This window comes from Musa acuminata, chromosome BXJ1-6 (assembly GCF_036884655.1).
Source record: "Musa acuminata AAA Group cultivar baxijiao chromosome BXJ1-6, Cavendish_Baxijiao_AAA, whole genome shotgun sequence".
Classification (NCBI taxonomy): domain Eukaryota; kingdom Viridiplantae; phylum Streptophyta; class Magnoliopsida; order Zingiberales; family Musaceae; genus Musa; species Musa acuminata.
Window position 1 is genome coordinate 41,820,001 of NC_088332.1, and position 25,852 is coordinate 41,845,852.

The 25,852-nt window shown below is 35.6% G+C and overlaps 3 protein-coding genes across 4 annotated transcripts in view; 2 read left to right on the top strand and 1 right to left on the bottom strand.

Annotated features, from left to right (window-relative positions):
- Positions 1–1,293, top strand: part of LOC135677856 (ergosterol biosynthetic protein 28-like) — a 4,693-nt gene extending 3,400 nt beyond the window's left edge. Inside the window, exon 3 of the mRNA XM_065190268.1 lies at positions 855–1,293. Within this exon, the coding sequence (XP_065046340.1) occupies positions 855–925 (71 nt within the window). The 3' untranslated portion in view covers positions 926–1,293. The remainder of the gene's footprint in view (positions 1–854) is intronic.
- Positions 1,294–3,172: 1,879 nt separating this feature from the next.
- Positions 3,173–9,125, bottom strand: LOC135677060 (soluble inorganic pyrophosphatase 6, chloroplastic-like). The gene is made up of 5 exons (XM_065188937.1): positions 8,608–9,125; positions 7,014–7,114; positions 6,722–6,903; positions 5,072–5,170; positions 3,173–3,481 (listed from the first exon to the last, which is right to left on the bottom strand). The coding sequence occupies exons 1-5, from the start codon at positions 9,027–9,029 to the stop codon at positions 3,389–3,391; spliced, it is 897 nt and encodes a 298-aa protein (XP_065045009.1). The 5' UTR covers positions 9,030–9,125; the 3' UTR covers positions 3,173–3,388.
- Positions 9,126–9,404: 279 nt separating this feature from the next.
- LOC103989462 (cyclin-T1-3) lies at positions 9,405–25,611 on the top strand. Of its 2 annotated transcripts, XM_009408308.3 has the most exons (7): positions 9,405–9,680; positions 13,939–14,267; positions 17,478–17,559; positions 21,320–21,454; positions 22,387–22,562; positions 22,646–22,797; positions 24,055–25,611. In XM_009408308.3, the coding sequence occupies exons 2-7, from the start codon at positions 14,041–14,043 to the stop codon at positions 25,077–25,079; spliced, it is 1,797 nt and encodes a 598-aa protein (XP_009406583.2). In that variant the 5' UTR covers positions 9,405–9,680; positions 13,939–14,040; the 3' UTR covers positions 25,080–25,611. The 2 variants fall into 2 exon arrangements, with proteins under 2 accessions (XP_009406583.2, XP_065045011.1); XM_065188939.1 differs by lacking the exons at positions 9,405–9,680; positions 17,478–17,559 and having other exon boundaries at positions 14,128–14,267.
- The last annotated feature ends 241 nt before the right edge of the window (positions 25,612–25,852 follow it).

A 25,852-nucleotide genomic window follows, 5' to 3' on the forward strand; every position in this document is an offset into this window, starting at 1 on the left:
GAGCCCAATTTACTTTTCAAATAGTTGTCCAAAATATGAAATGGCAAAATCTTAATTGGAGCTGAACTAGCACTAGAAACATAAAAACACAAATTAACTTATAATTTGATCTGCATCAAAAGCCTCATATAAGACAGTTATGGTGTAAAAATGAGGCTTTTACCTGAAGTACAGAAACCTTAATCAAACTTCAATCTAATTGACTGTTTGGAATGGTGGTATTTATATATGTTAAAATTGAAGTACTAGTCTCAAAATTTTCCTTCTTTTAGGTTATTTGTTTTCAGTTTGTATTCAAACATTTGGTGATTGCAAAACAACTGTCTTTAAATAGGAACCACTGACCTTCACTTAGCAATACATGGAATAGAGCTTGTTCATACCTATCATGCTTTGTTCTTCGATTAATATATGTAAATAGCCATGTGCTGTGTGCTAGGTGTATCTTATACTTTTACATATAGTTATTAAAACCAAACTGGGAAGCAACCTGGTCAAGCCTTGGTTCACTGGTTGAATCGATGGGTCAACTACATGTTTAATAAAAAAATATATTAAATATTTAAAATTATATATAGTAAAAAATATAAAATATTAAAACTAATTAAACAAGAAAAGTTGTATAGAAAATGATAATAATGATAATATCAACCAATATTATAAAGCAAATTGTGCACGAAGAATGCAAAAGTTTGATTGATTGATCACAGTAGAGTACTGAATTGAAGTTTGCTGATAGGCTTCTCTCTTCCTATGTTGCTTTTGTTAATTCAATCTTAAACTTGTAATAGCATTTGAGACTTTTTTTTGATAAAGTAAGATTTCGTTGGCTTAACACTCTGTTCTATTCTCAGGGACATCAATTGTGTGGATGCTCTTACAGTGGAATGCACATCAACCTCAGAGTGCCTCAAAGCAAGAATAAATCAAATTTCCATTTGATGCAGACATTGTCATGATCTATCGTATTATGTTATTCCCTTTTCTAATCTTGGCAGGAGAAAGTTTTGCTTAAGCTACCATCATTTTATCATCTCCAGACACGGTTTTCTGATATGGAACTCATGCCTTTCTGGTGATTCTCTAGTATAATGGTTGTGAATGCCCTCCTTAGGTTTCTTCCCGTTACTTTAAGCACTAAACTAAAGCATCTTTCATTATATAATCAATCTACTGTCTAGCTTCTGTTACCGGCGGTGAGTCTTTCGTTTTCATTTGAATGTTACTCTTCAAAAGATCTAATCGTATGCTTATAACTATCAATTTTAGCGTTCTCATCGTTTTCTTTGCTTTGTATCTACGTGTATTGATGGCATGAGTTTCTTATGGTTAACTATCTACTCATGGTTGAATCTAAATTATGTCATTTTGGGAGAGTTTCTGGTTGTCGTTATGCTTAAACGAGTTATGGACGGTTGAATCTAGATATATATTTGTGGGAGAGTTTCTTGTTGTTATGGTTGAATCTGTGAGAGCAGAAATAAAATCTAATCCTCCCATTAGAACTAACTAAAATAGGTTAAGAAGGTCAAATAAACTAAATAGGGAGTTAAAAATTAGAGTATGGAGGTATGAAAATGGTGTTTATTAGAGAATCATTTACGATACAATTGAGGTTTGATTTGAAAGAATCGGAAATTCGAAAAGTGGAGTTTGAATTGAAGGAACATAAGACATGTAATCAACTATATCAAATGTGTTGGAAAAAGAGGGTTTAAATAAATTTTTAATCAACTATATTAAATATTTAGAAAAAAAATAAATTGGTTTTTTGATCCAATCAGGAATTGCCATGTGGCAACATGAGAATGTGTCTGTGGCATGTTGCATGCTACCCGCATTGCAGCAATGAGCGACACAGGAAAAGCCTACATTCCAACAAGCGCATAGCAAAAAGCTTGCGTTTATGGAGAGCGTAGTGACGTGTGCAAAGATCACGTCACACGGGAAAGGGAGATGCACTTTTACTATGTTGTTTTTAGAACTCTTATAATCTTTCACAAAATATAAAATTATCTAAATAAATAACATAATAATAAAACAAAAGTTGCTGTTTGCACATTTACTATGCGATCAATAATATATTTTCATCTTATTTTATAAAATAATCTTTCATTTAATGGAAATAGAATAAACTAAAATTTAAAATATGTTCCCTTGATCCAGACCTTAACTAACTCGCATATAATATATAATACGTCTTAACGAGTTTATACGTTAAGAATTATACATATATTTTTGTTTAATCATGAGAGATTTTTAAATTTTTTCAGATCATCAATTGCGATCATCTATAAATTTTGTTATATAAGAGAGCTCTTATCAATATGTGTGTATAGTTACATCATATAGAAAATATTATGTTATCTTTTTTTCGACGTAAACTTTATATATATCTTTATTAAAGTGTTAATCATTGTGCCCATTATCCAATTAATTAGGTTGTATTTTGTCGCTAAAAGACTTATTTTAGGTTAAGACTCATTTCTCTCTGTGACACGACCTTTATCATATTTTAAGTCTTTAGTAAGACAATAATCAATTAGATTATTATTAATTTTATTTTAAAAAAATAAAATAAAAATAATCTAATCATTTATTATCTATTTCTTATATGTTTACTCTTTTTGTAAAAATATATTACAACCTTGTAATCAAAATTTTGAAATAGGATTAAAGCACTCAACTTAAGTACAAATGATATCAAGTGCTATAACTCAAGTTTCCAGTGTACTCCTATCAATTATGGTATGCTTGAAACATTTGCTAGTATATATCATTAAACAATAGCCATATATGATTTTAATATAGATTTCATATCTAATTAATAAAAAATCCAATAAGGATATTCAATAAATTTAAATCATTCATCAAAATAAAAAATATTTAATGACAAATCAATCAGTTATGCTAGGGTTACAAGTGTCTCTAGTATCTACCAAAAATAACATATGAGAGAGATATTAGGTTTGGTTGCATATCATAGGCAAAGAATTAATCTAATAATGTAAAAATATCTTTACTAGGTTATCAATATTATTAACTAGATGAATGATCATAGGTTGTCCGTGGAATTTTGACAAGTGAACATAGCTAAATTATCTTTTCCTATGGACGATAAGCTGCAAAGTGCAGAAGATATATCTACTACCTGCTAGCGGCAAAGATGAACTTCAATAAGCAAATCTTCCATGAGACGATTGAGTTGATTAGCATTGAGGTGATCAAAACATAATGTTTGTCTAACAGGAGACCACGCATGTGGATGATGACAAATATCATGCCAATCATGCATTATTTGAATTTTAAACCTGTATGTGCATATTTAAACCCTCCGCGAACATTAAAAAAATCTAGCAGTCTTCTTGTTACTTCACCAGAATAGAAGTCATACCAGTGAAAGGTCTCCAGCAGGAACTGATCTTCTCATCAATTTTGTCCATGACTCGTTTGTCTCAGTAATAACTTTCAAAGCATAGTCCTATACACCAAAAAGAACAAAAGAATACAATAAAACTGAGTATATATCATATTTTACAATTACAATTGAAACTGTACATGTTAACCAAAAGTTTGCAAGTAGAGGCACTATGTGCATACAGAAAAGAAGCATGAGACAATACAGATGCAAGCATCAGGAACAAACTGTATAATCAGATACTACTTTCTGAAATTGCTAGTCCGGTTCAATGATGAATTTCCTTAGCTTCAACGCAAAGGTGTATAAATTAATTCAAGGGAAAAAAGATCGATCACTAAATTTTTTCTTTCATTGAGAAGGAGAATAACAAAACAATTAGGTTTTGACTCTCATTTCTTTCTTAAATTCTCTCCTTACCTTTATAACCTTTACTTTTGACCATCATTTCTTCTTTCTTCTCTTATAACACCTTTGATTATTGTATTTTAGAAGACGTAAGACTCTAACTTATAAACTAATAAGCTAAAATATGCATTTTATTTATTTAGATACTGGCCAATGATAATTGTTGATGTATGGCTTTCTATATACAAATCACAGTTCTAATAGCTCATATCGATACAAGAGCGGGGCCATTATGGTGATGCATATTGGACGAAACTAACATACATGAGTCAGGTCATGGCAGGGGTTGCATAGAGCTTTACCCATGGAATAGCACAAGTCTACTGAGTGCCAACTGTTTTAAAGCAAACCACCCTGTCCAATGCAATCAATGTTTTTCTACCAGTTTCAATGAAAATTAGACTAATTTTGATAAAAGCTGGTTAACAACTGTAAAGACTCAGATTAGAGCTGATCTGCTTTAAGGCATCATTTAAAGCAGATTGCTAAAATATTGCTGAAATTGTAACTCTATAAGGAACGATCAGTATGGGAGGCTCTTGCTAGTGCAGGATATAAGGAGAGTCTGATATTCATAGCTTACCCCAAGATGTGGATAGGTGGTTTCTGAGGTTCACATCCATGAAACCTAGGTCAGAAAGGAGCAATCCTACTGGTGCATTAAGGCTTACTCAGGTTAAAACATAGAATATGACAGGCTAAAAAAAACCTCATACTGGTATGGATATTGATGTGGAAGAAGACAAACAAATCATGTCATGATCATGCTTAACAATCAATTGATGTTGTTTACAGAATTTTTTTGATATCATAATAAATTCTTGCATTCAAAAAATAAAATAATTTTATACTGTTATTCTGCAATGCCTTTTCAGAGTGCAGTTCCAAACTGGTAGATTCTCCTATATTATATTTCAAGTATTTGTTGAGACATTCATATTTAATAAAAAAAAAAAGCTAGAATATCCAGACCAGAAATGAGTAGTAAGCATCACCAGACAATGTAAAACAGTATCATTTTATAAAACTTAATTCTCTTTAAAATTGAAATAATCAACAAAGTCTATGAACCATACAACAGTGTATGAAATGGGAACCACTCAAGAATCACCACACAAAAACTGAACATGCAAAAGGGCAATTTCGAATAACATCTGCCAATTTAGAATTGAATTCAAATAAGAAAATACTGTCTTGAGCAACATGTAGATAAAAGATTCTAATACTACAATATAGAGACCTTACCTTGTTTGCAGCTTTGTTGCCAAGACCAAATTTATTAGCAGGCTTTCCATCTGGAATCTTGTAGTCTCTGAACCAGTCTCTTATAGCAGTCAGAGTTCCCTAAAGCAACAGCAGGCCCAGTGGGTTCCAAATAATCAACCACAAAGAATATGAATAAGCACAATGAAAACAGCAGTTGTTTGTTGTACTTCACTATCAACTCAACCACTGAAAGATCAATAGAAGGAAAGAAGTGAAATTTATTAACAGAATTCACAAAATCACAATTATCTCCAGAAAAAGGCTGAATTAGATCCCTTCAAACTTAATGATATTTTAAAATCAAGGTTAGAACATTGCTTTCTCAATGTATGAATCTTTTGAAATGTGACAGTCATGTCGTGTTCAACTGAATAACATTGAGAAATTGTGGACACCTCTTTTTCCAGTTTTACCCTGTTCTAAAATGTAAATATCATAAAACAACAAAAAGAATCCATCCAGTTGATGGCAAATATCAGTTCAGAAGGTTTAGCATGACAGAACACTTTTAATTTCTTGTACTGGCTCAGAAAACACACGAACATAATATGCATAAAGCACCAAGCAGTTGGAAGTGTACAATATAGGTGGCCCTATGTGAAAGACAGAATATGTGCTAAGACAATTTTCTGTTGGTTTGCATATTCAGACAGCATAACAGACATTGTGGTCTGGATAAAATAAGCCTTTGCACTACAATAAAGATGGTCTGTTGTGAATTTAGTGCCCAGTGTTTGAGTCATGAAAACAACCCCTTGGCTTGCAGGGGTAAAGACTGTACACACTGGGGCTCTCCCTAAATCTTGAACCTGCAGGAGACTCAGCAATGATTGCCCTTTTTTACCAATTGACAATGTAGATTGTCTATCAAATGACACTGGAAAACTCTGGAACCCCAATTAAGTCTAATGTTCATGCTAATACTACTCTTTAGTTCAATATAACAATTCTAAGAACTTAATATACAAACCCTTACAAGTGACAAACAACTAGGTACCTCTACAAGTAATATTTAATTCCAAACTAGCAGAAAATCTTAATGCAAAACAAATGCAAGATAACAACTGTTTAGGTTTTATCTCTATCTAAAGGGTCTCCAACACATTTTATGCAAACAGGAAAACTAATTCAGTCTGAATTTCACTTCATTAACAAAAAGGTGCAGATGTTTGTTAATATGCACACTGATTGCTGTAGTTTAAAATCATAGAATGACAAATTTCTATCTACAAATGCATCAAATATAGACATATAATGAAAAAAATTATTAAATTTTTAGTACATCAAAATGTTCTTCATTGGCATACATAGGAGAGCCAGTGGGTTTGGTTAGAGTTGGTGCATGCATGGTCAATGGACTTCAGATGCCCAAACAGTTACTTATCCACAGCCAAGGATATTTAAGGCCTTGTATCTTGATGTTTCAAACTAAGAAACCAGAGGGGCATCGAGGCATTAGATAAAGAAAATCCAAATCTCAGACCTATCTATATTACTGAATCTATTACAGTGCAATGATGTTATCATGTAAAAACTAGGTCGTGGCAACAAACCACATATGGAAGAGTTTCTCAGTTTGATGCACATAGATGTGAAATTCAACAAATTTATATTAATAGAAAAACATACTGGAAAATGCTTCTCAACATCATCAACATCATTTACAAGTGAAGCTCGAGGATCATCCAATGAAATAGCAACAATCTTCCAGTCTAGCTCCCCTTCGTCAATCATGGCTAAAGCTGCCAAGGGTTTCACCTTAAGGATATCACCAATCTTAGCCCGTCTTTCACCTATCTCAACAACATCAACTGGAACATGGAGAATATCAGGTCATTATGTTGTTGACAGAACCAGGGCTCTTGCTAGACTATCTAAATCAATTAATGTATCACATAAATAGGGGATGGTTCTAATAAACCTGGATCATTATCTCCAAAAGCCCCTTCAACTTCTGCATTAGCAAAAGATGGGTCTTCCCATGTTTGAGGAAGTAATCCATAATTCCAGTTTATATTGTACCTGAAATTAAAAAAATAAACAGTCAGTCAAATTTACATAATTACATGACCTTTTATGGTGGGGTGTATTCTCCCTATCAAGTCCAATTAATCTTTTTGCATGATTTGGCACTTTCAACTTATTTCTGCGGTCCACCGACAAAATTTGACACTCATTTTGGCAAGATTCCTTATGTTTCTGTAACAGGTGACATGGCCATGGTTATCAAACAAAATATCTCGTATTAATGCAATGGCTATGATTAATCCCATTTACCCATTGTTTATGTTATATTCAAGTGAGGCATTTAGGTATCTGGTTTCCTCATCTATGTGCATCTCATCCATATAAAGTACACAAGTCGTCAGAGTTTAATAAAAAAACTTTTTCAATGACACTTGAAAGCCACAGTAATTTGATATTAAAAAGAACAGGATTCATCCATTGTACTAAACCAAGATAATTTAAAAGTACTGATATGCAAATTTTGAGATAAAAAATATACCTTCAAATATAGATATAGTTGGTCAAGAGAATAAAATCATATGAATAGTCTCCGTTGAGACATCCGGATTGGTTAGTGCATTGTTGTGCAAGTGATAGGTTTTAAGTTCGAGTCTCATGTGTGAGCGTCATATATGCTATTAAATATAATGAAACTTTTTATTATTTTAAAAAAAATCATATAAATAATAAAAAGATAGACAAAGAGCTCTAGTAAGCAATTTAATACATTCTTAAAGAAAAATCATAATATTAGGACGTTAAACCAAGAGAATTTAACTCAATTGCATCTTGGATCCTTGATCTGATGATAAGTTGCTTGAATTCTTAATTGCGTGCAGATTTAATACTAATCAATGTTTGATGTTGCCATTGCACTTTGGGATATTTTCTCAAGAAAGCACCTCATCAGTATGCAGTAACCGGTCTATGATAGTGAACAAGCCATCTCAAGACACGAATTTTAACTTCTCATAATATGTAAGCAACAGAAATTACCTCACAGATGTATGTTGACTCAAACAATGTTGACCACTTGACCTTGTCAAAAGTTTCACCCTTGACAAACTAAAATTCAATCCGAGATGGTAAATCAACATGATTTCCATCTAGATTGCATATCAGTGATTATTGTCAAATGACTTGGGAATATGTTAGGACAAAAAAAAAAAAAAAAGAATAGCCATATTTAAGATTGTATACATGGTCCACCAACTCCATAGTAAATGCTGCGATTTGCTATCAGTTCTAAAAGGATATCCTATTATTTACTTAAGTGGATTCACCAAAAGAGCCTGATAATTCAAGTTCATACAGTGCAATTATTTGATCTGTCTTCGAGGACAAACCCTTTGATGGGAAAACCATATTCACAGCATTACTCCAGGCTGTCCAAGAACTGAACCCATGAAGCCTTCAGGCTCAGACTTTAACAGTTAAAGAAAATACCAAGCAAACTAAGCGAAATGGAAAGACAATAAAAGAAGTGATTGAGGTGCAAATGATCTCACGGGTAGTATCGAAGCTTCCCCTTCTTTGTGTCCTGTTTTATAGGCGTGAACGGCTCATCGGTGGCCACCTCCATCTTCGCGCTCGACACCTTGGGGACCTCCACAACGAAGTTGAAGACCCCGTCTCCCACATGCAAGGGCACATCGTGCCACGGTGAGATATTCTTGCCGGAGCCATCGAGGAAGAAGACCCGGTAATCGAGTGTCTCCGGGAGGCCCTCCTCCTTGGTCTGGATGTCGGCCTTGTAGAGGGCGGATGGGGCTACGAAGCGCCGTTGGGGCGTGAGGGAGACGGCCCTCGGCCTGGCTGAGAGGATGGCGCCCTGGTAGGCCGGAGGAGAGCACCGCCACCGTAATCCATGGAAAGCGCCGCCGGCCGCGGCGGTGAAGCGGGTGGCGGATGCGGTCGCGGCCGTCGCCATGGGTCAGTAAGGGGCCGGAGTCTGAGAGCAAGCGAGGTGTAGTGCTCGGTGATTTGGAAGGTGAGGCCGCAGCCGTCACAACTAGTTAAGTGAGAGATCAGGTATGGGGACCAAATCTCGTGACTTAACCCCTAGCCTCGTTAATCAAATCACGTGGCGTACAGCCAAAACAGTTGCCATTCCGCCGGTTTGAACCGCGTACGAAAAACCACTTGGTCGGGTTGATTTCCGGTCGATGCGTTAGACCTCGCGCAGACCGGTACCCGAACCGAGCTTGACCCGCGCTCAAGTGGCGCCTTACTGCGAAAACCTGGTTTGATTCAGTCAACTAATGATTGCATATATAGCCCCCGCACTACCTAACTGAGCGAGCCCGACCGATCGAGCCCTAATTCTCCGTCGCAGTTGCTCTCCGTCGCAGTTGCTCTCCGCCGCCGGCTGACCGACGGACTGTCCGCCCCGACCGATCGATCCGACCCAGCCTCTGCTCTCCTTCGCCTGCCTCAGCTCTCCTCCGCCTCCTGCCACAGATACAGCAACGGAACCGACCCACCCGCGGCTGCTCTCCGCCGGACTCTTCCCCGCATCTGCTCTTGTCGCCGGTTCTTCGCCGCCTCTCTGCCTCCCCCCCTTGCCGCCAGAGACAGCACCGTATTGCCTCTCTCTATTCCTTCGCTGCTTCCATTCTTCCCTTTTTCCAGTTATCTCATGAAGTTTAGGGTTTGAAAATCTGTTAATTCTTTGTTTTACTTTTTAGAAAATACTCATGGAGTACGAAGGCCAAGAACCTTTTTTTTCCTTTGATCTAACTTTTGTAAATTGAAGAAAATTTCCTTTTATCTGCTCTTATTTTGTTGTGAAGCAGTTAGGCCCTAAAGCATTCCCTATGAGGGCCTCATCCTTGTCGAGCACTAGACAAGGGTTTTTCGGCCATCAATAGGAGTTTTAGCCCTACCTAAAGGCCGCTCAGCTTTCTACAGTAGTTGATTAGTTGGTTGGTCTTGATAAAGGCTGGATTGCTCATTGCAAGGGTAGGTCCAAACAAGGCGCTGGCTCAGATGATGTTCAAAAGACTCCAATTTAAATGAGCGTAGTGAGAGGCCAGTTTTCTAGTTAGTATGGGAGTTTTAAGTTTCTTTCTCTAGTGATTTCTATTCAGGGTTTCTTCATTATTTTATCTATCCTTATTTATTAGGGTGTTTTAGAGTCTTATTTTTGTATTCTTGATGCTAAATAGTTCTATTTGGATATATATATATGTTTAAATTGGAATTTTGGGGTGATCAGTTTTGCTATGTAGGAGGTTTTTCTCACCAAGCCTTTTAATGAGCTCTATGTATATGACTTATTGTAAACCCAAAAGATTATCATTAGGGTATCTCTATTTTCTGCTGAATGTTAGTGCCAATTGGATTCATAGAATAAGATTTGGATTTTGATGACATTAAGAAGCTAGCTATACTTATAGTTAGAACAGAAGTTCATTTGATATTTCTATTTCTAGTGATTGTTTTATGGTTTTCATCATTATTGTAACTTTTATTTTTATGGTTTTTTTGTTTAATTTTGTGTCTTATAAATGATAAAGAGTTCTATTTTGAGTTAGTAGGAATTTTGTTTTGAAATATCTAAGTGCAGCATCCTAAAAGATAATCTTTTTTTTTTCACAAAACCTTTAATTAGCTATAGGTATGACATTGTGAGCATGAGCATGAGGTTGTGGTTCTGGTTATTATCCCTTTATACTGCTTAATATTGATGTCAATTAAATTAGTAGTCTTTGTTCTCCCTCCTGTTATCTTCTGGAGGAATTTTTTCCATTAAGAGTTGTTCCTTTCATATTTCTTTTATGTCTGTTATTATAATTTGTCATCTTCTGTTAATTGTGATCTATAACAATAGATGGTTGAAGTTGTAGAAATAAAAAAATTATGATGGTGACATAAAGTATTAAACGGATAAGAATGATTATTTATCAATATTCTCCCACTCGTTGTTGGTTGATACAAAGGTTCACAATTTCAATTGGTTCAAGACAGTACAATTAATAGTTGGTTCAATTGCTGTTTGGTTCAGGGATTATTGATATAGTGCCGTAACAAGGCTGGTACAAGTGTACTAGTTTGTTTCTGAGGTGTACCAAATGGTACACATGATTTATCGATTGTACTGGTTGGTAATGGTCATATTTTGGTCATTTCAACCCGTCTAACTGTTGGAGCCTCTTTTTGGGTGTTTAAACACATCCTCTTCACCCTCCTCTCCTCTTATCTCACTCTCACTCACCCTCTTTGTTAGTCTCATTCTCAACCTCAATCTCTTGCTTTGGGTAAAAGGCTTATATTCTTCTCTATTTGCCTTCAAAAACATTGGTTGTTGTTGACTTGTATTCAAAGAGTCAAGATGGTGCATGGACCGAGTAGTATTTCACTCATGCCAACTAGAATTCAGATCATGAAGCATGAGGATCCACACAATTTGTTTGTGGTCACAAAGATAAGGGGAAGGGCAAGCAATGGGTGATCTTTCTCAGATGCGACAGAGCTTGCCCAATGTCGACAAAAGCACCTATTCAACTTATTCTCAACTTTCCTAGTACTATAGTGGATATCATGACCAACAGAAGCATGGTGGAAATTGGTCATTTTTCTCTATTAAATACACAACAGTAGAGTAGTGATGATAATCACAACTTCACTCCATCCTCCATAGTCATAGCAACCACAATCATACTTGCCATAAGAGCGATGATGCAATGATAATTGCTACCACGGTATTGCATTAATGGCACATTGTATATCAGTATCAAACATTGTGGGAGTAATTTGTTGCATGGGTCTACATACACAACAGGTCAATAAATAGTCTCATCTCGTCGAGGTCATTGATCTAGTGATCGTTGACTCATGTTATTCATTTTGGTGGTAGGAGCAATACAACGACGTTAATCTCGGGTATTGGACCCATCCTAGATGTATTGGTACAAGTCCGAGCAAGTATGCCTTTGTTTTACATCACATCTCCTATACATTTTCAAACCTCAATAGAAATACCATCATGTCCTGCACTCTAAGCTATTGACTTCACTAACTCTATTTTTATGAACAAATCTATGATTATTAAATCTACCACTATTATCTATCATTAAAGTTGTTATTTGGGGAATGTTCATTAAATGATTTATAAAAATAATTTCTTCATCTTTCCTTAAATTTGTTATCATTAACAAGTATTATTTGATAATCATTTTTAATACATCTAATGTTACCTAAGTTTTTACACTTTCTTTTCCTAGCTTTAACAATTCAACATTTTTTTTCCCTATGTTATTTCAACATATTATAAAAATTATCATAAGTTTTATATCTTGCCATACTAATGGTTCTTTTAGTCGCTTATTTAGATTTTAAATATCTTTTAAATTTTTCCTATTTTTGTAATTTTACCAATCTTTAAAGCATGGTATGCAATTTCGAATGCTACCGCCCGGTATGGGCGGTATGTATCGGTCCGACGGCATACCGGTACGCGGACCGCCCGTTACCGGACGGACCGTGCTACAGTGCTACACTATAGCAGTGCTACAGTGCTACAATAAGAGGAAATCTCTCGGTAAACCCTGGTGTACCGTTATGTATGCCCTGGTGTATCGCTCGGTGCGTCGGTACCGTACCATATCGAGCCAATCTCGAAACATCGGTACGGTACGATATTGCATACCTTGCTTTAAAGTATGATCTTTTATTGATAATTGCTTTTTGAACACTAACTTTCTATTGACTTAACACCTCTACCTTTAGTTTTACCAAGAATCTCCATTGTTAAACACCTAATTATGTTAGCTATCATACTCCAAATAATATTAATATTATCCTCGTCTAAGATCCAAACCGTCTATCTTTAGATTCTATTCTTAGAAATCCTTACATTATTATCTTTACAAATTCTACCATCTAATCCTATTAAAATTTTCTACTTTTTTTATTTTTTACAACAAATATCTAATACCATTAATCTATATTAATATCCTCACATTATGTGGTAAAAGAACTTAATTTAATTTTTTGATTCATTCTCTAATAAGCTTATTACAATCTTATGGCCTCTTTTGTATAGGCCTAAGTACAAGAAGAAAAGAAAAAAAAATAAGGAAGAAAACATAATCAAATAAATTATATTTTGAATTCTTTGTAGAAAGATTAATTTTTAGATTCGACTTGGCGTAACTTTGTTGTTGGTTCTTAATAGTCTTCCTTTCTTGTAGTTGGATAATTTTTTCCCTTTTTCTTCAGTTACTTTATTTTTTTCTTTATAATTAATATTGAGAATAAAATAGGAAATGTTCTAGATGTTGCCAGTCGGCCCAGTCCCTAAACTAATAATTTTTTTTTAAAAAAAATCTAAAGATGTCCTGCAGCAAATGGTGCCTTGCACGTCAACTTCTGAGGCGAGGCCTGAGCGCCTTTTGATGACACTGTATTCAGCTGGGCTTGAAATCATCTTAATATGACCATCATGTGGTTTTCAGGCTTAGGATGGTAGCTGTGAGAAATTGGAGAGATATTATCTGAGAAAAAGTTGCTACAACATATCATATGATGTAGTGTGTGGCTTTACATTGGATGTTAGATGAAAATATAATCCGAGAGGGGCTTATTGTAGCATATCGTCTGATGATGTTATGTGGCTCATAGAAATCAGGTTCCTGCTTGTTCTTAGAGTGCTGAGTTGGCAGCATATGTTGGATTCAATTGCTTCTCCAAGCTTTTAACATGGATGTGGAACCATTGAAGGCCATATGTATATGCATAGATTCATATGCTGGAACTTAAATTTCTTTATTATGCAAATGTTGCACAAGAAATTGTTGTACTCTTTGATTTTTTTGACACTGTTTCTCATTGTGCAGAATACTGCTGTTGCATTTGTTCATATAGTCAGCTTTATCAGATATATTTAATTCGAAAGCAGGTCAACTTTTAGAGTGACTTACTTGGATACCATAATTCATATGGCTGGGGATCCTTCACATCATGAATTGGTGGAGATTAGTCCCTACAGGTTCTCCCATGACAGGCATGAAGAAGATAAGTTGCCTGGAGCTACTTGGTATTTAAGTCGTAGGGATATTGAAGAGAACTCTCCATCTAGGAGAGATGGCATTGATCTCAAGAAAGAAACTTATCTTCGGAAGTCTTATTGCACATTTTTGCAAGATCTAGGCATGAGACTAAAAGTGTAAGTGTTTCTTTACTCATTCATTTTATGTAATCACATGTCTGGATCTGTCTTGCGTCTTTCTTGTAAAACCATGATGTGCCTCTTACATTATATCCAAATTACCTAATATAATTTATTAAAAGTAGATTTTTTCTTTATCTGTTATATTGTTACTTAGTTTTCAGAAAAGTGTGCTTTAATAAATCTATGATTTATTTGCTATACCTCCTGTGTAAGAATTATGCTTCTGCTTTTAAATCTTTTTCAAATTTCTAGTTATCTTAAAGCGTTCCTTTAATTCGAACTAAAAGCACATATATTTTTATACCACTTTGTTTATGTCATATGGAGTTAAAAGGAAAAGAAATGTTAGGTGAAGGTGACATTGATAACTAAATAATGCTTCGAGAATATGATATCATGTCTTCATTATAAAGACAAATGTGGTGGCTGTCAGTCTTTGCAAAATCTGGTGAAAATTTTAAATTCTTAATAAGCAGTAAGTCATAGAATAAGATGGGTTTATATAGATCTTTAAAGAATGAGTTTTCATCTATTGCATCTTGTATCTTAAAATGGCTATAAAGTCATTTCATTAATGGTGTCATCTTTTACTAAGATTGATGATGTCAGACGAGTTCATAACTAGCATAGAAAATATATATCTTTTTGGAATAGAGGAAGGAAAAGAGAGAAGGGAAAGATAATAATGTCTTAAAGATTGATTCTCAAGAATGAAGGTCTTCCACCTCTGCACGAGTCACACCATTATGGCATCACACAGCTCAGATATTGTGGAATATTGTGGGAGTGCTTCCATTAACTGTCTGATTCTTTCATGCCTAGTTAATCAAGCTAGTTCTAAACATGATATTTCTGCTTAGTCTTTATAATCATATCTCATATAATATCTTGTTGATCAAGCTTTTGTGTGACAGATTTGCTTTTAGTTTTACTAGTTGATAGGATATACCTTTCTATTAGTATTAAAAAATTTTAAGCATACCCCATGGACTTACCCGATAGGAACTCTTACCAGTATAGACTCTGGTTGGAAAAAAATAATATTATTGTAAGAATTGCTGTTGAGGGAAAATCAATTAGTTTATTTGAATAAGAAACAAAGTTGTGACTTCTTAAGTCTGTATGCCATTATTTGTCGTCTGTTTTCTCTCCTTTATTCTCCTTTCTCTTTGTTTCCCCTAATTCTTTCTTTCAGTTCTAAATTTATTTTTAACTCAAATCAGCATAGATTTAACCTTGTGCCAAAATTTTCTCTTAAGATAAGGTGAACAGCAGCAGTTTTTTTTTCCCCGAAGTTGCTAGAAGATGGATCTCTTAGTTCTGAATGTTGCAAGAGTTTGCTTGCAGATTGAAGACTACTTGCATCATATCTATTTGGTGAAGTCTCACCATTTGACTAAAAAATGCTGCCTCTGACATGCTGTGATCTTCTGGAGTGCTGTTGGAGCTGAACAGCCCTGAAAAACTTATTTTTTGTTTGTGTCATTATGTTAAGACTAGGAATTAACTGGTTCAGTATGTGTTTGTGTACTGGCACATATTGCAAAACGTATTTTAAAGATTTGAATATACATGGTGTTCTGGCGGCAGATGCCCCAGTTTGTGCCATTGACTGGGTGGAATGAGAGCCATGCCTGAAGTTATCCCCATAGTCATATGCAAGTGTATGAAAGACTAAAGCTAACTTGGACAAGTAGTTTATGTGGCAAATGCAATTAAGAAAATGATTGATGAATGAAGGGAACATATTTTGGTAATATTATATAGAAAGAAAAATGAATTAAATGAAGTTGCAAAAATAATGAGGATATGGCTTATGAAGCAAGTATATTACCATGTAGGAAGTTATTGATTAAGATGATTTAATGCAAGGCAATTTTACTTAATGTGAAAGGGTCAATTATAGAACTTATTTGTTTAATATTATTGATTGATGACAGTAGAATTTAACTTTAGTGCCTACAAGTGTTCTATCAACTGGAATTAAGACTCAGTATTTGAAGTCGAGTTTTAGTTATAATTGGAAAGATGTGATAGGTACTTTTTATACACAATTTGTGGTATCTTGAATATGTTGTACAATAGAATGCAGGGATCGAATGATGTGTTACTCATAAAACTGGGTTGGATAAAATGGAGAGAAATCTTTGGGTGTTCTCTGAATGCTGAGTACTCATATTACAAGGAATCTGGACAGCCATAATGTCATCACTAATTTATGGGCTAGAAAGGTTAGCTATATCCAAAATGCTACAGTATGGGGATGATGAGATGAATATAAGGAGTTTCCATTGAAAAGATCAAATGACAGACAATTATATCCCCAAGCACTTGGTTACTACTACTCTAGGAACAAATGAAGGAGTTAATGAAAGTTGTGTGGACGTGTAAAGCAAATATGTAAATGCATTTGTAATATGGAGTGGGTTGATTTTAATTTGGAGCAGGGATTTCAGTTTTGCTCGGACTGTTTCGTGTCAACCGGTATCTGCTGGTCAGGCATAAATCTAGACATGGACCACCTCTTTTAATGTAGTCTGGTTTGTTTCTTTTTTTTTTTCATTTTTAGCAAGCAATGGATGGTTTTGAGGGCTTTTTGTTTAAAAGGCCTCATGCCTTTTAGGTCTTGTGACTCACAAGGCCATCTCCCTCTCTGCATTATCGCTCTACAGCTGCCTGCTGCATGCCTCCTCTCCAGTACTTATCCTTATCCTCATCTTCCTTGTCCACTGCCACCTTCTTTCCTTCTCCTTTCTTTTTTTGTCTTCTTGCACTTCCTTCTTCCTTCCACTGCCTCCCCTCTCACTGTAGAATGAACCACAGTACATGCTATCGTACGATAAGTCGGTATGTTTGAATGGGTCATTAACTGTTATGGGTCAAGTATCCAAAGTTTCATTCCTTGATTTGGAGGAATTTTGAGAGAGAGAAGAAGACAATATAAAGAGTCAGTTTAGAAACAATAATAAGATATTAACACAATTTAACTAATGACAAATAAATCCTAGTCTCAGTGATGGATATGGAGCCATGTAAACATTCCTATATATCTTGGTAATGGTTCCTGCTTGTTCTTTTTTACACGTTTCTTATTAGGGTCTTGTGGGAAAACTTTGATAAAAAGTTTTTAGCTTTTATTGCAGTATTTTTCTGTCTTATTCTTGTCATTAGAATTGAGAATTAAGCTTAAACATTTCTGTGCAGACCGCAAGTAACAATAGCTACTGCAATTGTATTCTGTCACCGTTTTTTTCTTCGCCAATCACATGCAAAAAATGATAGGAGAGTAAGTATTACTTGCCTTATTTGGACCCATCATTATATATGCTTTTCATATTTAAAATAGTAACTGGTGGATCATTTTTTTCTTCCATTTGTGGTAGACTATCAACTCATGAACTTTTCATACCTTGTGCAGTAACATGATCTTAAATTCAGACTGCATGGACTTCAGAACTTCTTTTATCTAAATGCAAAACTAATAGTTATCTCTTTTTTTTTTAGTCAGTTAGTAATATACAATTTTGTTTGTAGAGAAGTTACCCTATTTTGTAATAGTAGTGAAAGTTGCCAGTCCTAGAGATTATTTATATATAATAAATTTTTCTGCTAGTACTTGTAACTGCTTTTAGTCCATTCTATTTATGTCAGAAATGTTTATTCTTATTGCAAGCTCATAGAGATGTCTACTTCTGCATAGACATTTTAGCAACTTAGTACAAGAGCATGTTTTTATTTGTTACATTGCTGTGTCCCATTGTGAAATGTGATGCTTCAGTTCACAGCCACTAACTGGAAAATGAAATTGGAATGATCAAGGATATGTTGACCAGATATAAACAGCTTTTAACCTGTTGTCCAAAGAAAATAGTTGAATTGAAGATGCAGGTTGTATTTTTTCCCCTTTTTGGGGTCAAGATTGTGATTGGATGCTCCAGAGTATACTTGTTTCCCATACTGAGCCTGAGATTCTTCTGGGTTTCACATACACCTCTTTGTAACCAAGTTTATGTGATTAGTAATAGATACTTTTTATTTACCATACTAGTTATAAAGTATTAATGTAGCTAATTTTATATGGCATCCCAAGGTTTTAAGTGCTGCCAGATCATATAGGATATATACTGGTGCTTTGAACCAAAAGCCCTGCACAGCCTGACACTTCATATTCTGTTGATGGCTGGCGCAGTTTGTGCCTTTGCCAGCAACTTAACTCTGGAATATCTTGATCCTTACATGGGACTCATGTAATATCCACAAAGAACAGAAAATGAAAACTATATAAAACAATCGAATCGACAGCAACTATTGCTACTACTACTGATAATCTTCAATGTTTTGGTGTTTCAAATAATTGACCATTGAGGGACAACCAAAATATTTACCTTTCTTAGTCCTCTCTTTGACAATAATTGGGGAACTTTACTCCAGCAGTTATAATCTTTCTGATATATTGCAGTATGTTATAATTCATCTCGTCAGGCTTCAATCCATCTTCGAAGTCCTAACCTCAGGACATTGAGTGCTGAATGGTGTTTGGGCTAATAACTTGATGGATAGCTCAATTTGGGCTAATAACTTAATGGATAGCTTGCTTTAGGCTAATAGCTAAAGTACAAATGGGATTCTACTGGTATTGAGTCTAACTGGACCATGACCCCTGTTTTGAGATTTCTTAATGGGTTGACATGTTAATTTTAGGTGATACACTTGCACAATAGTGAAAATGAATCTTTATGTTTTCTTACCCTATATTTGTGATTGAACTTGTGCAAACTGGATTGCCTCATTATTCAGTCTGCCAATTGATTCTTGAATATTTCTTTTCTATTTTAGACTCTCTTTTCTTGAATGATGGTTCACTGTGAGGTTCCCTTTGATGCTTAGACTCACTATCCTCTGCTATGCCCATGTGAACTCGAAATTTATGATGGTATAAATCTGCCTCTGCTGTGATTGGAATTATTTGGATTCGATCAAGTGTCAACCTGCCTTGTTCGAGAACTGGCTGGATTCAACTAATTTGGGCCAAAATTGTCTGATCCTTTACTGACAAAGAATGCGAGTCACCCTGTCTCATATAGGAATTGGCAGTATTCATCTATTCTAGGCCAAAAACAGCTGATCCTTAATGACAAAGATTGAGCAATAAGCAATGACAATGGCTGGCTCTTGGTACAAATGTTGTTAAGAGGCTAGGTGTTATAAAACACCAAGAATCCTTATCACTTGAGGCTTTAGGAGTTCATCTGTGCAAAAGAATAAACTTATCTTCCAAAAAAAAAGAAATGTATTAAGGATAAAGGTAACTATAAATAGCAACTTCAATCAAAATATGAGTTTTATATCATTGTATCAGAGTAGGAGCTTGTTGCCTTTCTTAAAAAATATTTTACCTTTTGGAGTTTTGTGGCAAAATATGTAATAACATTAGGGTTGTAATTCCACTTAAGATCTTGTTGATGCTTCTTGGTGATGATTCCTCTGACATATACCTACAATTATCATTATATCGGGAATGTAGTTTTGAATTGTTTTTGTTAAATTGATTAATTAAGCCATGTGGAGAGAAGACAGAAGGCAAGAGAAAATGGGAGAGAGAGCATAATAGAGGTAGCAGAGGGAGGAGAGAAGAGAGGTGAAAGATGAGTGATTAGCACCTCAACTGATTTGCTAGCCTATGGAACGCCTCATCCAGTGTCCACTGAGAAGCATGGGATCTCACCTAGGTTTTCTGGGCTCAAACAAGAAGGAAAAGAGGATAGTAGTAGTAACTCAGACCTCTATTGTGCCACCACCAGTGTTGCTTTTCATAGCCACTGCTGTCATCATTTTGTGTTATCGCCACGCCTAAGCTGTCCAGCTTTAAAATAGATAGAGCAACAGAAGGATTAAGGATTTTGGAGAGGCGAGTGAATGGTGATGAGTGCAATTAATCTGGACATTGTTTAAATAGAATTTGAAACCCATGGAGGGAGGATGTACTAATACCAAATTTGTAGCATCTTTATCATAACTTAATCAAAGAGAGAAAAAAAAGATAGTAGAAGAAGAGAACAGAAGAACATGACAGAAGAGGTGGAAAAGATAGAGGAGAAACAAAGATACTACTGAAATTAAAATGTTGTCAGCTTTAAATAATCTTGAAAGTAATTTAATTTTCCTCACAAGTATAAAACAAAGTTTATAATTAAAAACATTAAAAATATATGATATTTAAATATATTAACGTTTTATATTTTAATTTAATCCCAGACACTTGTACTGAATCTAGACTCTCTTGATCATAGCCTTGGATATTTGATTATAACTAAGAGGACAAGTTTTGGAGCTGCTGTACAGTGCTCCTTTACAACCTAGCTGACCTTGACTTATGAAAATTGTTTCTTCATTTGTAGAGAGGTAAAATTGTGCACTTGATCCATTCGAAACCGTACGCTGGTGGGTGCCTCTTTGTGGTGGGCTGTGCTTTTTTATCTTGTCAATACAACACAATGATCCATGTTCGCACTTCACATGTGTATTGGAATCCAGACATTCTATCAGATTCCTCTATGATTGAGAGATGCTAAGCTTTGATCACATGAACAAAACAGTGGATCTCATACATCAAATATTTTGTATTACACCAGCATGTCATTAAATGATGTGATCAGTCTCTTGATACTTTTCACTACCAATGTCACTCTGGCCTTCCCCACAATATACAAAAACCAATTGACATCCGAAGTAAAAGAGCATGCATCAGTGTGACGATTACTGTGCTAGCTGCTGTATGGCATGTGCACTTGTAATGAAAATCATTTCTTTGCTTGAACCAATTGTGTTGGTTCTTGTGTATGCAATTAGTAGATTTTAAGCTGGTTGATTCTTTTTAGTTTCTTGTAGCTTGTTGGGGAATCATTCTTATTTTTAACTTATAGTTATTTGTTAGTGCAAACTTTTTACCAAGTAAATGCACCTTTCTTTCCACTTCTTGTTAGTGGTGAACTTTGGGTCATCTATCTTTCTGAATCTTAATCTTTCATGCTCATGATGTTTTTCAGACCATTGCTACTGTTTGCATGTTTTTGGCGGGAAAGGTGGAAGAAACTCCTCGACCATTGAAGGACGTCATTCTCGTTTCTTATGAGATTATGCATAAAAAGGATCCTGCTGCAGTCCAAAGAATCAAACAGAGGGTAAGACTGGTGATCTCTAGTACTTAAAATTAACTCCTCCCTTTCATTTTGTTAATTGTTATTCTTTGTAGATGTATTAGGTGCCCATTATTGGTATGTTCACTCTCTGCAGATTGTTTTGTTGTTTTTCTTGTAAATATCAAATTATCAACTTTTGAGATTCTGCATTGGTAAATTGATATCTGGTCTTCTTGGATTAATTATGCATAACACAACAATTAGTAAGTTCCTTCAGACTTTTTTTTATTCAATTGGCTTGGCTTTTAAAATTTTAAATTTTGAAGGCTTTTACCGCTTGTATGTCAATAAACATCAACTTCTTGAAGTTATAAGAAAGTAGCCTTCCAATATTTTGATAACACACTTCTTGTGTGTTTTCCTCCACTCGATTCTTATTACTGGAAGTTATAGATATCTGATAGTTCTCTTTTTCACCGTAAGAAATTTAGAATACTTAAAATGATGTGTTTTTACCAAAGAAAATAAGTGTTTATCTTATAGAAGAGAACTAATGATAAGAAGGGAAAACTTCCCATTTTGCAATCTGTTCTGCACTAACGCTGACTATCATGGCAGTTTATTTAGGAAAATTTTTTATCTTTATTGAACTTTATCTCATATAAGGTATTTAAGATCTTAGAAAATACATTCATGAGAGGTTAATTTGAGGTTTGTCCGTGCAGTGGCTGAGATTTGATTGTATTTCGATAAATAATATGGCTCAAATTAACCAGTTATTTTATTGGGGCATGTTTATTTCTCATTTTTTAGCATTTGTAGTTAGAGAATTACATTTAGAACTACTGTTTCATATCGACATGGCTTTACAATATTTATGTATGTATGTATGTGTTGTCATTTTCCCTCTTACACTTTACGAGGACTGTCATGATAACTTGTATTCTAACTTCATCCAATATTATCATATGCAGGAAGTATATGAACAGCAGAAAGAACTGATTTTACTTGGGGAACGGTTGGTACTTGCAACTCTTGGTTTTGACTTAAATGTGCAGCATCCATACAAGCCTCTTGTTGAAGCAATAAAGAAGTTTAAGATAGCTCAAAATGCCCTTGCACAAGTTGCTTGGAATTTTGTCAATGATGGGTATGAAAAACTACCATTTTTTCTGCTTTCCAGTCTTACTTTCAGTAATGTGTATTTACTACACACTGGAAAGGGCCATGCAGGCTCCGTACTTCACTTTGCCTGCAATTTAAGCCCCATCATATAGCTGCTGGTGCCATCTTCCTGGCTGCCAAGTTTCTAAAAGTAAAGCTTCCTTCAGATGGTGAGAAGGTATGGTGGCAGGAATTTGATGTTACTCCTCGACAGTTGGAAGGTATTGTCTGATTAGATTTTCTATAGATAGGATTGATAGTGACATCTTTGCCCCTTTCGTGTCCAATTATAAGATGAGATTTTTGGCTGTAGCATTATCCTCAGAAAGAGACTTGTGTATTTGGATTGAAGCTATTGCTGTGCTAATTAAATAAGTATTCATGAATTTCATTGTTTGGTATTGGAGTGCTAGCTACTTGTTCTTGACTGTTGAAAATCTAGTGTAGTTTGAGGTCAATTTGCTTTAATGCAGTTACTATATGGATCAAGAGGGTCTGCTCCTGTTACTATGTTGTTTGTTGCAGCATTATTTTCTGGAGATATGTCCAATTGGCATAAAAAGCTTGTTTTCAGCTCCTGAACCTAAGGCCTTGGCTTTTTTTTTTCACTATGAGTAGGACATCATATGGATAGAGTAGCCAACGTGAAAACACCATTTGAACAAACACATGAAATAAGGTGCTTGTTCATGGACATCTTTTCTTTGTGTGTTTTTATAAGATGATATTCCCCTTTTTTGTCTTCTTTTTTTCTTGTGCGGGTTCTACATCTTTGTGTGTGTATATGCGTCTGTTCTTCAATAGTCTCTTGTTTCAATTGGGTGCCTTGTTTTGTTTGACTAGTAAAATGTCAGACTGCTTTTCTGCAGTAGTTAGCTTCTATCCTTTTTTTTTTTGCATTGACTGGTGGCAATTACCAAGGATTTAAGTTTTGGTTCGAGAACCGTATTGGTCGTTGGCCAGACTAGTTTGGGTCCAGTACATACTAGCCTACCAGATGGGACACTGGCATACTGGTTGACACAGACCAAAGAGAGAGGTGGAGAAGCCAGGAGGAAGAGAATTATCGGAGATGGTGGAAGGTGGCAAAGTGAGGAAATGGGCGACAGTGGCAAAGCAGCTTGTGGTGCATCAAGAGAGAATCAGGAGAGGAGCATGGGAGGAAAATAAACTAAAAGAAAAGCTGTCTATGTCAAATCAAAAAATGGAAAAAATCTAAACCTGGTTTTGAACGAAACTAGTGCACTCAGACTGGTACATACCAGGCGGTCTGAACCAGTCTGACCAGTTCTTTGTTCTAGTTTGTGAGAACACTCAGCTAGCTGGCTCATTAGTTGAACCGGTCTGACCACATTCTGCCTTTTTCCGTTTTAATTTATTGTTTGTATTGTCTACTGTAATGAATTAGTTCTTTTTCCTGATTTTCTTTTATATATTTTCTTAATATTGCCTTAATTTTCAGATTTGTCTTCTTTCAGAGATTAGCAACCAAATGTTGGAACTTTATGAGCAAAACCGTCCGGCACCAACAGCCCATGGAAATGAAACTGAAGGTAGTTCTGCCAGTGGAGCCAATCACCGAGCTCCTGCAAAAGCTCCTGTTGAGCTCGAGGAGCCTACCACACAAAGTGGGTATTCTCAGGTGTCAAAAAATGCTACCCTGCAAAGTACTGGCCCAGCAAGCTCATCTACTCTTTCTCTGCCTGAACAATTTCACTCGGATAAGCTTAGTGGGAACCGCGGTGTTTTGCATGCTGATGGTAATGAACATGCACGGCATGAGCCTAGACCTGGAACTTCTGATAATAAAGTGGAAGGAAAGGATTGGTGGCATCATGAACCAGTGAACAATCCAGAAACCACTGGCAGCAGATCACATTATGGGCCCGAACAAGAAGTAGAAGAGCTTGCAATTCCTGCAACAGATGGCATGGCTGAAACAAAAGAAAGGATTCCTGTCTATAATGAAGGTTCTAAAGTTCACTCTCCCATGATGGCTGCTATGAAAAAGATCGACAAGGACAAGGTGAAGGCTGCTTTGGAGAAAAGGAGAAAATCTCGAGCTGATATTGCCAAAAAAGTGGATCTGTTGGATGAAGATGACCTCATTGAGAGGGAGTTGGAACATGGTGTTGAATTGGCAGTTGAGGATGAGAGAAACAAACTGAAGAGTCATAGCTGGTCCAAACCTACTTACCGACAGGAACCAGACCATATAATTGAGAATGGCTACCATGGGGCTGAGAAGGCAATGGAGAATGCCGAAGAAGGGGAGCTATCAGTGGATAGTCAGGATATTCAGTCACTGGAGACTGGCAACCAGAAAAGAAAAGCAGTTAGTCCCCCAGGTAGACATTTCAGTGCGAAGGATGTGTATGACTTGCCACATTATCATGCGTCTTCCTCGAAGAGCCAGGAGACTTATGATGATTTTCGTCCGTCAGGAAGATTTGATCGTGCTGATAGGGATCATAAGAAGCTCAGACAGGAAAATCAGGTATGATGTGCAGGAATGGTTGCTGGAAGAGATACTTCATCAATCTTGTTCTTTCAGAAAACCTTTTCCCGAAACAAGCTCCTCAGAGGATAGTTCGCCCAATTATGATTTTGCATCATGCTGCTGCAGTTTAGCCAAATTATCCGTGTGGTGCTTGTGGGCATGTTGGAGAACTCAAAATAATAATTCTTCAGGTAAATTAATGCAGTGAACCTGCACTGCAAATGTTTAAACTTTACAAATCCCTGATGTGTTTTAGGGTAAGGCTGTGGAGATAATGTGGCTTAATGGATTGTTTAGTTAAGGAAGAACTATTGGCAACGACAAGAAACACCCGAGTGTTAATCTAATTTTGCTGGAATATTTATTGAAGTTTCTTTACATATCCATAAATGTTAAGAGCTCTGGTTCAAGCACTCATGTAGTTGTAAACCCGGGAGACATGCCATTTTCTAACCTGGATTTCCTCTATACTGTTGTAAAATATTTATTCCTGTTCATGGGTTAGTTCTATGTAGAAACTTGTCTCTTGAGGTCATCACTTTCCATGTGTTCCTCTTGTGGGTGAACTATAAAGAGGATATGGTGGTACGTCTTTCCCATGTTGATGTGGTGGAGAAACATCTTTCATATCTTTGTGTATGTACACATCTGGTCCAGTACATTCTCTTTTCCTACAACTTGGAACACTAGGATTATTTTGTGTGAAAGGTTTTCATGCCTGAGCTATGGATGTTGCGATAGATGCAATTATATATATATTTTTTATCAGTTATATG

Bases quoted from the DNA above. Each gene is read 5' to 3' on its own strand.
- LOC135677060 (XM_065188937.1), bottom strand. From the start codon at position 9,029: ATGGCGACGGCCGCGACCGCATCCGCCACCCGCTTCACCGCCGCGGCC. The intron at 7,115-8,607 runs GTGAGATCATTT...TTTTAATTTCAG, and splicing joins GGGAAGCTTCGATACTACCC to GTACAATATAAACTGGAATT. The intron at 5,171-6,721 runs GTATGTTTTTCT...CTGTTGCTTTAG, and splicing joins ATGTTGAGAAGCATTTTCCA to GGAACTCTGACTGCTATAAG.
- LOC103989462 (XM_009408308.3), top strand. From the start codon at position 14,041: ATGGCTGGGGATCCTTCACATCATGAATTGGTGGAGATTAGTCCCTAC. The intron at 17,560-21,319 runs GTAAGTATTACT...GATGTTTTTCAG, and splicing joins ATGCAAAAAATGATAGGAGA to ACCATTGCTACTGTTTGCAT. The intron at 22,798-24,054 runs GTATTGTCTGAT...GTCTTCTTTCAG, and splicing joins TACTCCTCGACAGTTGGAAG to AGATTAGCAACCAAATGTTG.